The 14305-nt window shown below is 33.4% G+C and overlaps 1 protein-coding gene across 2 annotated transcripts in view; it reads left to right on the top strand.

Moving 5' to 3' along the window:
* Arp5 (Actin-related protein 5) overlaps positions 1-14305 on the top strand; it is a 115617-nt gene that overhangs the window by 327 nt on the left and 100985 nt on the right. For both annotated transcript variants that reach the window (XM_035371528.2, XM_035371530.2), the window contains exons 2-4: positions 12083-12184; positions 13295-13383; positions 13996-14100. In XM_035371528.2, the coding sequence (XP_035227419.1) occupies positions 12083-12184; positions 13295-13383; positions 13996-14100 (296 nt within the window). The remainder of the gene's footprint in view (positions 1-12082; positions 12185-13294; positions 13384-13995; positions 14101-14305) is intronic.

Raw genomic sequence — 14305 nt, 5'->3', positions numbered from 1 at the left:
AAATACAGTGATTGCGGTAAAGAAAAAACAGAAATCGTGTTAAATTTTAGCGAGTTTTTTAAGTTTCAAAAAATATCTTAAAGGACATTTTGGGGAAAGTGAAGAATCACCCACTGCTTGGCACGTGTTTCAAAATCACCAACTTGAAAATAACAAGTCAAATAATTGCACAAACTCGGTATTCATGTACACATCGACCTATTTTCACTTAAAAAAATCACAGAATCGTACAAACTCGGCATTGCGTACTCCCTCGACTTTGTCCATGTACACATCGATAATGATAGCAAATGAGTGGATAATTGTGCATAGCTTTAAAATACAAAAATTAGGGAGAAAGTGCAGAATCGCCCACTGCTTGGCACATTTTTAAGAAGTGCACATACTCTGTATCCATGTACACATCGACCTATTTTCACTTAAAGAAAACATCCCAGAATTGCACAAAAATGGCATTGCGCACTCTCTCTACTTTATCCATGCACACATTGAGCTATTTTTAACTTAAAAAGTCAATGAAAATATACAAAAATCCAATTCTTTTTACTATTCTAAAAAGCGCCAATCAAATAAGTGGGCAATTCTGCACTTTAGCCAGTAACAAAATAAATTAGAAATTTTATTTTTGAAATTACAGGGTTTGAGAAGAGCAAGTTAAGTACTTATGCATTATCACAACCTCTGTAGTAGAAATCACAAAAGCTTCAGAGTATACCAAAGTCTGTTTAACATAACAAATATTCAATTTCCGATGTTGCCATTTTTATGTTCGTTCTTTTTGCTATATTCCAAATTCCAACAGCTTTTGTAGAAAAAGCAAGCTTATTTTTGTCTTTTTTTAATTGATTACTCGATTTTAAAATTTTTGCGGTAAAATCCTAGTATACGGTGCAGCCTTGGCGAGATTTTAAAAATTATTGCCAACACCAAAAATGACCCAAAGAACATCTATGTATATACTATACACTTTATTACTATACATTGTTATATACTATGTATAACTATATATATTCTTTGAATGACCCGTTTACTACTCATCGTATATGTCCCGTTTTTACTGCTCATCATAAAGTCGCCGAAAGCAGCCAAATTCCGTGTGCACCGGATACTAGGATTAAACCATTTTTGCTTGTAGAATTTTCCTATCATAGAAAAAAAATGAGGGGACATTTCTGAAGGAATGATTTATTCAATCACAAAATCCTAAAGTCATTATACTGCGAATTCTTCTGAAAGTAACTGCTACAAAATTTCCACCTCAAGGGAAACAAAAATCTTAACTAATTTGTAACTAGATTTATTGACTGTCTTTGGAATAAATATATAGTTAAAATATAAAATATGCATGCAATATATAATTTTTTATACTAGTAAAAGGAAGTGTTCTTTTCTTTCATAAAATTTTGAAAACTGCATCAAGGTGTTTGCAATAATAGGCTAGTACCTGATATTTTGCACCTGTTATATTTTAAGCTGGTTAGTGAAGAGAGAAGGGTACCCCTTGTATTATCGCAAAGTTGTTATTTCATTTACCATCAAGTTGTTTTATTTATGGTAGCCTGAGTAGTTGAATGTTATGGAAACCCTATTATGACATAATCAGTTGCATGATTGCAGTGAATTCGTAAGGGCTTATGATGTGTGATGGTTAGGAAGTATATTGCTTGTTTTGTGGTGCATTAATTGACTGGTGTGTAAATGAAGGCTTACTTAGTAGTCATTATTAAGTGTCCTGTTTGTAGGAAGGAAATGCATATAGTCGAATGTCGGATGATAACGGTACTACGGAGGATATTTTTTACTCTTATTTTGTGAATTTATGTGGTGACGCCAGTATACAGATTCTAGTTCAGATAATTTTAGGAAGTTTTGGATGCTGTTAAGGAATTTTGCTTGAATAAAGACATGTTAATTCATAAATAAGGTAAATCTATATTTCCTTTGTGTAGTGCAAAGATGGGCTAATCTTTGGAATATGATAACAGGCAGTTTGGCGACATTTTGGTAGGTGATAAAGGTTACTACCTAGGACTTTGGCAATAATGTGAGAAGTACCCAGTTCCAATTACGCATTATTTTGTGTGAGAGAAATGAGAGATCATGAGATATGTCATGTGACATTTATGGACAAAGCACAGTTCTTTAATCGGAAAAGGGGGGGAAATTTGGAAAAATATCTGCAGTAATTTATAGCATTTTGTATTTAGCTTCATTGTGTGTTGTGTGAAACAGTGTTGCTTAATTTTTGGATCCCATGGCCCTATCTAAAGTGAATTCGAAATTTTTTATTGCGTTTAGCATTTTGTATTTAGCTTCATTGTGTGTTGTGTGAAACAGTGTTGCTTAATTTTTGGATCCCATGGCCCTATCTAAAGTGAATTCGAAATTTTTATTGCGTTTATCTGATAATCCAAAAGAATTGCTTGAATGGTGTATGAGTGTAGGATTAATTGTGAATAAGTATGAATGTCCAACATGTGGGAATGAAATGAGATTGTGTGAAAGGGAGGCGATTACAGATAAGTTTGAATAGCGGTGCAAGAAATCTGGTGAAAATGGATATTTTGTGATCCGCCATGCACTTAAGATTCTGTAGAAGATTAGATAAGTTAGTATTTTTAATCATTTGAGGATATTATTTTTATGCATTGTTCTAAATATAAAGAATAAATAAATTAATATGCTACTATTGGAAAATTTTTATTAGCAATGAATTAGTTTAAAGTAATTAAGATTTTAAGTTAATTTATATTAATTTAATGTATGTGTTTATTTATATTTTAAGTTTTTTTAATTTAATTATATTTTAATTAAATGATAGTTATTTTGTGAATTATATGTTTGTAGAATTTTGGAATACATTTCAGTAGAAGTAAACGTGCAAGGAAATAATTTAAATATTTGACATTAAGTATTTACAACCATTTTTAATGTTTACGTCATAAATTCGCAGGTGATGTTTATAATAGATAATTTAGAGGGAAAAGTTTTTGGATATTTTATTTATTTTATACGTGAAAATGTTCATCCTTGGAAAGGGTATATACTTTTTCGCGATCAGGTAATTTCATATACGTCCTTTTTACCGACTTTAAAAATTCACAAAATTTTCCTGCATTTTCGTGCAAATTTTTCTAATTTATAAGAAAAAAGCAGTGTACATGGATAAAGTCAAAAGTGTGCGCAATGCCATTTTTGTACAATTCTGGGATTTTTTTTAAGTAAAAATAGGTTGACGTGTACATGTTTACCGTGTATGTGCCATTCTGAAAAACGCGGCAAGGAGTTTGCGATTCTGCACTTTCTCCCAATTTTGCAGTTAATATTCGTCATGATTAAGCACTTTTATTCCATAAAATTTCTAGCATAAGCATAATTCGGCTAGCAGATTGTTGGAAAAAAATGTTGAGTAAATAAAAAAAAAAAAAAAAATTGTCTTTACTTTGTGAAGACAAAATGGCGCCGAAGAAAAAGTAGAAGGTTGCTGTAGCAGGGTTGGTTGCCAAAAATCGCCGAGTTACTATAATCCAAAGATTAACTCAAAGATGAATTTCGTTTTTTATGTTATTTGATTGTTGAATTTAAAATGTAGTTTGTTGAGATTATATATTTTTTTGGTGGCTGCTCCTTTGACTTTTTAATTGAATATAGTTTGATGTGTACATGGACAAAGTCGAGGGAGTGCGCAGTGCCTAGTTTGTGCAATTTTCTGATATTTTTTAAGTGAAAATAGGTTGATGTGTACATGGATAACATCAAGGAAGTGCACAATGCCAAGTTTGTGTAATTCTCTGATTTTTTTTTAAAGTGAAAATATGTCGATGTGTACATGGATACCGAGTTTGTGCAATTCTTTGTCTTGTTATTTTGGCTTTGTGTTGCGGCGATTTTTAGCACAAAAGTTGCTGCTACTCAAGCCAAAATAACAAGTCAATGAATTGCACAAACTCTGTATCCATGTACCGCCAAAAATCGCCAATTTTCACCTGTAAATATATTTTTACCTTTTAAGACAGCCAGAAGGTAGCAGGGTAGAAAGTAGAAGGTAGACACTTTACCAGTGGTGCAATTTCTGCAGGTCCAAAATTTTGCTGCCACTTGCTCTTACTTAGTTCTAAAAAATCTGCTGTACCTAGATTCTGCTACATAGTGCTTCTCCTAAACTCTAAAAATTTTACCATCCCTAAATTTTGTTCTCGATTCTTCTACAGTAGACGTTCGTTTTTACGAACCTCTTTTTTACGAATACTCTCGATTTGACGAACTAGCGAATGGTCCCGAATACACTCCCATAGATGTAATGTAATTTTGCGCTCTTATTTACGAACTACAAATCAGGAAAATCTCTTTTTTGCGAACTCAGTTTTCATACTTCTGCGTGTTTCATTGGGACGAAGTGTGAAGGTCAAATAAAATCTCCAACTATTTTGAGGCAGCAAGTGTGAAACATTCGAAGAAGTACAGTAAGGAAGGAGGGGGCGAAGAAGAGGGGGAATTAGGACAAATTTATGGTGTTGTTTGTTGTGGGAGGCTCTCAGAAGAGCATCGGCCTGATGTTGTTGGGTGGGGGTGAGACCATTTGTGTTAAAGGGGTTTGGGTTGCTTCTAAAAGAGAGTTGTTGCTTTTTGTAATATCATAGTCATTTGATCTGGACAACTCAATCAGTGAAGTCTCATTAGTCAAGAGGGAGATTGGGCCAGTTTTTGTTAAGTAAGATTCTTAGAGTTATGTCGCAAATGAAGAAACGAATTTGTTTAGCGGTTGAAATAAAGAAGAAGATTTTAAAAGAAGTTGACGAAAAAATATTAAGCAAGACACAAATTGCTCAGAAATATGGAATTCCTAAAAATAGTTTATCGACGATTTTAAAGGCAAGAGAGAAGATCTTTGGAGCTAAAAACGGAAATGATGAATGTGGACCCTCCTCTCGAAAATATTTTCGAGAATCAAAACACCCAAATTTGGAAAGGGCTTTGCTTGTTTGGTTTCGAAAGATGAGAAGGTTAAACATTCCAATTGATGGAAATGTACTTAAAGAACAAGCACACTTTTTTTCTTCCAAATTAAGCATAAAAGATTTTAAAGCATCGGATGGTTGGTTACAGAAATTTAAATTTCGGAATGGTTTGAGTTTCCGGAAAATGTGTGGTGAAAGTGCAGCAGTAGACACGTCATCAGCAAATGAATGGAAAGAAGAAAAGTTGAAATTGCTTCTTTCTGAATACGCTGCAGATGACGTTTTTAATGCGGACGAAACGGCTTTGTTTTTTAAGATTTTGCCAGAAAGAACATTAGCTTACAAAGGAGATAAATGTGTTGGAGGTAATAAAGCTAAAGAGAGACTTACAGTTTTGATTGCAGCCAACATGACTGGGTCACAAAAATTGTCTCTGCTCTTTATTGGAAAATATCTGAAACCAAGGTGTTTCAAAAATGTTCAGAAGATTCCTGCTGCATATTATGCTAATAATAAGGCCTGGATGACTGGCAACATCTACGAAAAATGGTTGAGAGATTTAGATAACCGTTTTTCAGCAGAGAAGCACAAAGTTCTCCTAATCATGGACAATTGGTCTGCACACATGGAAGTCACTGGGCTTCAGGCAATCCGTGTGGAATATCTCCCACCAAATGCAACTGCAGTTTTACAGCCAATGGATCAGGGGATAATCAATAGTTTCAAGCGAAAATATAAGACAGAGCTCTTGCAAAGAGTAATCCTTGGCTTGGAAAGGGAACAACCTTATCAGATTGATATTCTTGGTGCAATGCATTTATCAATCAGTGCATGGAATGATGTTTTAGATGAAACAATTTCTAAAGCCTTTCGACATGCAGGTTTTATTAAAGAAACAGACGTAACTGAAGAAATCCATGACAATAGATCTCACGATGAAGATGAGGTTCTCATGCATGAACTTCGCTGTAGAAATCCACAGTTGCCAGAACTTTCATTCGAGGATTTTTTAAATGTGGATTCTAATGTCATCTGCACAGAGAAAATATCGGATCACGATATTATTAGCAGCATAATCAACGAGAATGAGAGACTTTCAGATCCAGAAGAAGAAGAAGAAAAGGAAGCAACACCAAGACCGACTTTGAAACAAGCTGCTGAATACTTGTCAGAACTTAGACGATTTTTTGAGGCCAGTGATAATTGTGAAATGCTAACAAATATAGAGAAGATGGAGTCTTGCATTGTACAATCTGTTGTTTTAAAACAGACAAAGATAAGTGATTATTTTGTTGCTCAATGACTTAATAAAGGTACGTTTTACAAATATTTTATATTTCTTGTTGGTTTAATAGAATGGATATCATTTATTAAGTAGTAATACTATTAAAAATAATTCCTAATACATAAATAAAAGCATGGAATAGTATCACTAACCTGTCTCGAAAACATTAAAATGTGAAATACTAACAATTTCCGATGCCTTTCTAAATTACGAACTCTCGATTTAACGAACTGTTTTCGTAGTCCCTACGAGTTCGTAAAAACGAGCGTCTACTGTATAAATTCTAAAAATTTTGCTGTCTACTGCAGCTGTATGGGGTCTAGAGAGATGTTCTACTATATAAATATTAATTATATTCCATCCTACAAAATTTTGGTAAAAATATATTTTAGACGATTTTTTTATGCCATTCCTGTTTACGTCCAACACCGTCCCCAGTAAAATGGTACCCAAAACATAATTAAAACACAAAATATATAATCTCAATAAACTGCATTTTAAATCAAACAAGAACATAACATAGAAATACATGTTATGTAATCTACGCAATGTAAAAAGGAAATACAGTCAAAAGTCTTTAATCCGGACTCGTCGGGACTTCGCGATTCCGGATTATCGATTTTTCCGGATTATAGATCATCAGTTTAAATCTGGTAAGATGGCATGCAGAAATTATAAAATTAAAAATATGAAACCGTAATTTATAAAATAATGAGCAATTATGACCTAAAGGGTATCAAAATTTACAAAAAAAGAAGCTTAATATTTATTTGTTTACTTTATTAAACATTTCTTTCAACGCACGCATGCGTAAAGCATACCTTACGCATAGCCGAAATTAGAAAATTGCAAGCAGAAAACTATTTGATTTGTATTCGTGATATTTATAATGACGAGGAATTTGATTTAAATCATATCAAAGACGGAGTACATCGAGATTAAATACTACATTTAGTAAGGAATTATAAGCCAAATAAAATAAAAACATCTGCCCTGAAGATAACAATAGTGCTGACAGATCAACTTCCAGTTCATTGCGCGCCGCGACATCCCCCCCCCCCGCGCGCTAAGCAGTGTGAAATTGATAAACAGATTTCGGAACAGTTAGATAAACAAAGGATATGCCTTTATCCATTTTTTGTAGCAATTCGTTTTTTGTTTGATGGACATCGAAACATACCTTCGTTTTCTAGATCCTTTGGGAGCTCCAGCATCGGAAATTCTATTTGACATAATCGAAAGTTCAAGCTTACTTTTATAAAATTGCTCTTACAGTCTGCAAAAAATAATAAGCCGGATCCAATTCGAAGATTAAGGAACAACGCAATCATCAACATTAACTGAAATAGATAATTAGATAATTTTAGCTTATACCGTCCATTATACATTAAACGCACACGCGAAAACGTATTCTGCGCTTGCGCAGATGCATATGCGCAGTCGTAAAGGTCTTGCGCGCACACATAAATGCCTATGCGCATGCGTGAACGCGGCACATGCGCAGAAAGATTTTAGCTTTGAGGTCTGGATTATAGATCATTCCAGATTATGGGTGTCCGAATTAACGACTTTTGACTGTATTGACTTACCTTATTTAAAATTTCTTTTTATTCGGCACGTGAAACACACAGAATTCCTTAACAACATCCAAAACGTATTTAAAATTATCTAAACTAGAATCTCTGTACTATTGTCACCACATAAATTCACATAAGTAAAAATCAAAAATATTCTTTCAACTATCGATGATATTTCTTTCGAAAATCCCTTTTTATTACACCTCGCATACCTTCCATAGTGTTGATAAGAGCTCCAGTTCCAAATTCTTAAATCTCACTACAGAGAGATGAACGAAGCCATTTAAATCTCCATTTACACACCAGTCAATCAATTGTTACAGTTTCTTGTATTTATTTAGCTATTTTTAGTAGAATTTGTAATTGAAATTGTTTTATATTACCATGCAATGCAGCATTAGATTTATTTGAAGAGAGAGCTATGGCAGAAAAATTAAAATACAGGAGCATGCGCATTTAACATTTTAATAAATAGATATCTCATAATTGTACTCTTTTGTTACCCAGAAAAATCGAGAAAATAACAGAATATTCTCATGCAGGATTAGAAAGATTATAAAAGCTGGAGGAAAACATCTAAATTCAGTTGCTTTATAGTTGTAACTTAATGCTGATATTTGTTGTAGCGAATTCACGGTGAGATCGGATTAGCTTTCTGTGTGTGTGTGTTTTTTTTTAATTGAGGTCTATTAAGCATTTTATTAGTTTAAAATATAACTACTGTGAGATATTGCGATATTATATGAATATCTCTGAGGAAATGACAGCATTTCGTTTTATTTGTTGCGATAAGAATAAATTTTATTCACTTTTTATCAGACTTGTGCATCCAATTTATTACGAACCCGTACACATCCAACATTTTTTTGGAGTCAGAAGTGGGATTTGAATGGCTATTACAAGAGCAATGGAAGAACAGTTAAGACAGCTGATTGCAGCTTTTCTTGTGTTTAAAGATGGAAGCTGGCCAAGATTCCGTTAAAGAGAAGAGAAAAGCTGGCCACGAATCTGTTAAATCAGAGATGAAAACCGTTCAAAAAAATGGAAGAATCTGTTAAAGAAGAGATAAAAGCTGTTCAAGAAAAGATTGAAGCAGGTCTAGAGGAAATAAAAAATGATATTACTTTCATAATAGAACACAAATTTGAGGCTATGGAAGGCAGAATAAATGCTGTTGAAAACAGAGTTGGACACATTGAAGAAAGAGTTTCTTCTGTGAAAGAACATATAGAAGGAAGAGTTTCTGCTGTCCAACAACAAATCAAACAACAAATTGATGACAAGGTTTCTGAAGTTGACACCTTAAAGAAATTCGTAGCAACACCAGGGAGCAATGCAGATGGTTTTAAATTTTTACCGATGCCTGCTAGTCCCTCTCTGAAGGTATCCACATTTGATGGGAAGACCTGTTTTCAAGTGTATAAGACAATATTTACAACAGTGGCAGAAACGAATGAATGGGATTTTCAAGCTAAGGCCTGTCATCTTACCGCTTCTCCAAGAGCAGACGCAGCGGATATCCTTCAGACACTTCATGAAAACCAAAGGCTAACTTTTGATGCTATATGCGGCGTTTTGGAGCTGCACTTCGGCGAGAAATGTTTAAAAGACTACAGCAGGCTTCAATTAAAGTCCCATCATTAGAAGCCCACCAAAACACTCCAAGAGGTCCCCACAGATGTTGAAATGCTATCTCACCTCACATTTTCTGAGTGCCTGACAGAAACAAGGAAAATACTATCCCTGCAGTACTTCATCGATGGCATTCAGGATTCAGAAATACAGAAGGCTCTGTGAATGGCAAATGTCAAGGACATTAAATTCGAGGCAGCCCAGGAAGTAACTCTTAGAGACCGACACCCAATCAGAGCTGCTTTAGTCCGCGAGCCTTTAGATCAATTGATGTCTCATTTAGGTGATTTATCGAGACAAGTCAGTGCTTTGATACAGGGAAAGCATGAAAGAAAATTGATTTTAAAGTGTTGGAAATGTGGTATTGTAGGCCACATACAATGGCATTACAGAACACCCCAGGACACGGAAAATAAAACAGATGATTTGACCAGACAAGTCAGTGTCGAGAAATGAATAGGAATGAAAAGAAACCAATCCTAAAGTGCTGGAACTGCTGTGTTAAAAGCCATATACAAAGGAACTGCAGAACACCCCAGAGCAAGGAAATTAAGACAGTCAATTTAAACAGACTAATGCCATGAGACGGAAAAGGAGTGACAAGAAACCAAAGATCTGGAACTGCGGAGCTGAAGGCCACTTACGAAGAAACTGTTGAACACTCCAGAGCACAGAAAATAAGACCATTTCCCAGTAACAACACAGGAACCAAATTAATGACCATATTGAGGAAAAGAGATTGCCAAATAATGAAAAAAAAAAAAGCGCTCAAGATTCCTACAGAGAGTGGCAACTGTAATGGACTATCTATCAATGGGCATATCGATGGAGTTCCTTGCAATATGATCATTGATACAGGAGCTAATATTACCATCATTCGAAAAGATTTAGCTCAACAATTTAAGGATAAACTCATTTGGACACCATCCTGTGCTACCCTCCAGACTGCATCTGGTGATAAAATGGGCATAGATATGGGAAGTTAAATATGAACATCACATTTGAAAGTGCCGCCTACCATCACACAGCATATGTGGCAAAGGTAACAGATCCTTCCATACCCGGACTGGACTTTTTAAAGAATACAATTTTTCCTTGGACTTCAAAAACAACAGCCTGCTTTCAGCATCAGAGGACACAGTTATCCATCAACAGGAGAGATCCTCACTTGGAAACACCGACGTCTTGCCTGAAAGACCCTGCTCAGAAAGCTGTCAAAATCATACTAGGGTTAAAGAGAAACACCAGACTACCATCTATTCTCCATGACAGATGCTCAACGGTCGTGACCTTCACTGTCTTGCGATCTCTTGTTTGATAGCTATCCAGATGCACCTTCATTGTCTGAGGAATACATCCAAGACTTCCAGACCCAATTTGAAGTGATGCACAATTTTGCACGAGAGCGAGTGAACTTGGCAACGGAAATAGTGATGACCCAATATGGCATGAGAGCTGCTGGACATCAATTCGACAAGGTATGAATGTGAAACCCAATTCGACGAAAAGGACTTAGTCATAAATTAGTGTCACCTTGGGATGGTCCTTACACAGTCCTAAACAGTTGTTTACTTAATGCTGATATTTATTGTAGCGAATTTGCGGTGAGATATTAGCTTTCTCAGTGTTTTTTTAATTTAGTAGTTTAAAATATAATTACTGTGAGATATTGTGATATTGTACAAATATCTCTGAGGAAATTTCAGAATTTTGTTTTATTTGTTGTTGTGATAAGAATAAATTTTATTCACTTTTCGTCGGACTTATGCATTCAATTTATTACGAACCCTTATGCACGCAACACAATGTTTTCTTTCTCAATCATTCTTAAGTGTACAGAAACTTCAGGTTAATCATACCACCAGCAGGCGTTTTTCAATGTAAAGCACAAAATAAGAACTTTAGGTTAATCATACCACCAGCAGGCGTTTTTCAATGTAAAGCACAAAATAAGCAACATACTTCCTAACCAACATCCAACACATAAATAAGCCCTTACAAATATTTTCCAGTCTGTCAAATTCACTGCAGTCACACAATCAGTCATGTCGTAAGAGGGTTTCAGTAGCATTCAACTACTCAGTTTACTGTAAATTAAACAACAACTTGGCGATAATCCAAGGGGGTACACTAAAATATAGACTAACCAAAATTCCACATGCTTTAACTTTTTAATAGTTTGAATGGGGTGCGTAAAATACAGTGAAGCAATCAACTCTGAGAATATGATTTCTACCACCAACTTCTAGAGAAGATTTTTCAGCTTGCCATGTATTTTGAATGTCCCCTTGCAGCACAGATACTATATGCTTACAAACATCCATGCCTTCTCTGGGATTCTTATCTAAATCTGTATTCTTAGCATCATCTCAAAGTAATCTCAGTCAAATCAATTAGATAAAATACTCTAAGTTTGCATGCACTTTTATTTGTATTTAAACATGGAACCATATTTAAATATAAATAAAAGTGCAGGAACTTTCACAGACGATATATCTGCTTCATCAGTTCTAGAATGAGCTGGTAATCTGCAAAAGCTCCTGATAATTTCATGTATGTATGTGCTTATAATTATGTGAATGTGTGTGTATGTGGTCTGTTTTAAAAGCTAATATCTCTATTAATTTCAGAAACTCTTTATTCTTTACCTGTGTATCAGGTGCACCAAGACCCATTTCTGTCATATACAGAAGAGCTTCACAATTCAAGAATTCCTCTAATCATTGACAATGGTAAATCTTTTAGTTTGAGTTTTATTTTATATTGCTTTAACACTGTTTGTTTGTAGACTTGCTTTGGTTTGTAATGTAATTCTGAAATTAGTTTTCTTAAATTTATAAAAACAAGAGAACATTTTCTTGTTATATTATATTTAATCAGCAGAATTAAATATGTGAAATAGTACTAAATTTTATTGAATATTAAAAAAAAAAAACTAAATTGAATTTTTGTATTTACATCTTTTCCTACTGGCTATTCTTATAAATAAAAACTATCATAGCACACAGATAAAATGTGTCCTTTGGTGTCATGTAATTTTGTTCTTCAATAAGCTAATTTAGTTTTTGTAAAGAAAAATGTAATTGCTATTTCTTTGTTTCCTTTTGCAGTTTGAAATTTGATAATTTAAATTTGGAACCTACTTTTTACAGAACAGTAAGCAGTGAAGTATTGCTAAAGTTAGAGGACTGATTATACTGATGCACATAATGACATTGAAAAAGTACGGAATCGGTAAAATTCCATAATAAAAGATACTGTGGAGTCATGCAGCACTTCTCCACCTTGATTGTAGGAACATTTTATAATGTTATTATCAAAATATTGTTTACTCTGCATCAAAATTAAAAATATTATCTTTTATAGTTATTAAATAATTCCCTCTAGTTTACCTTTGACAAAGAATTAACCTGGATGACCTTTATTTTGTTTATTAAAATTAAAATTTTTATAATTGCTTCTGGATAATCATTGATGCCTATTTGAACATGCAAATTACAAAATTTCAAAGTTGAGTTTTTATTATTTGCCTTAAACTACATCGGGTTTTAAAATGTGCCATTTAAAGTTGCTACAGTTTTTTAAACATAATCTCAAACACCTGCATTTTCTAAATATTTTCTACAATTTGATTAAAGTATATAAATAAAACAAATTTTTTAAAAAAATTGCTCTTTCATAAACTGAATAAAAAATACAGATTTTGATCATCAAATCATCTAGCTTTATATGTTCTCATTTAAATGTATAGTAATGCAAAACAGCAATAATGCTATGTCTGTAAAGATGTATCAATAACTGCAGTTACAACTGTGTCAATACATAGGTACAATTATTTTTAGGATCATACCAGTGTAAAGCTGGATGGGCAATTGAAGACAAGCCATCACTTGTATTTAGAAATCTTGTGGCCAAACATCGTGGGAAAAAAGTAAGTCGATAGAAATTTTTTTTATATAAAATTCATTTTTCACAAGGCATAATATTTTTTTTTCAAAAATTACTATTTTATTATTGGTATATTAATTCAGTTAGCATGTTCTTGTGACCTTTTTGTTTTAATTATTATGTTAATGAATTCTTACTTTTTGCATTTAGTTATTAGTGTATTATATTTCTTTATTAGTGTATTATATTTCAATAGTCTTAATGTTATTATTTGTGACTTTTATTAATTGCTGGAATTATTTATATGCATTTTACTTAAATGATTATAGCCACCCAGCCAGTATAGTGGTCAGTCACCCTGACTGCCATAGCGATTTTCCCAGACTTGAATCCTGGAGAAGGCAGGGTTGTTTACTGTCCATCCCTTCATAGGAGGCAACAGTGGCCATCTGTTAGGTGCTTCCATAATGAAATTACCACCACTTACGGCCCTTGTAGTGGCACAAAGCTAATGGTCATTAAATAAAGCCCTCAGCCATTAAAAAAAAAAAAAAAAAAAAAAAAAAACTTAAATGACTGTGCTTTTTTGATTTTATGTGAGTTACAAATTGATGAATTTTTATTTAATTTAATCAAGTCATGCTTCCATTTTTAGGAGAGTGAAACTCAAGTTGGAAATGATATCAAGAATATTGAAGTAGTTAGATGGTTACTTAAAACACAGTTTGACAAGAATGTTGTCACTCAGTTTGATGTGCAGGTATTACATGTTTTGATACAAATTATTTTGCATTGAAAAAATAACTCAAATTATTGTGATTATTGTGCAAAAAATAAAAATTCATGAAAATTTTAACTGAATTGTATTGTAGCATAATTACTTACTTTTGAATATAAAAAATCTCAAATCAGTTATTAAGAGATTACATTTTATGATATTTTATTGCATTTTTGTAATATTTATA

Source organism: Stegodyphus dumicola, chromosome 8, assembly GCF_044657685.1.
Source record: "Stegodyphus dumicola isolate Sdum_Otavi_A_Nest chromosome 8, ASM4465768v1".
Lineage (NCBI taxonomy): Eukaryota > Metazoa > Arthropoda > Arachnida > Araneae > Eresidae > Stegodyphus > Stegodyphus dumicola.
The sequence above is the reverse complement of the archived record's forward strand: the minus strand, read 5'-3'. Positions and strand labels throughout refer to the sequence as shown.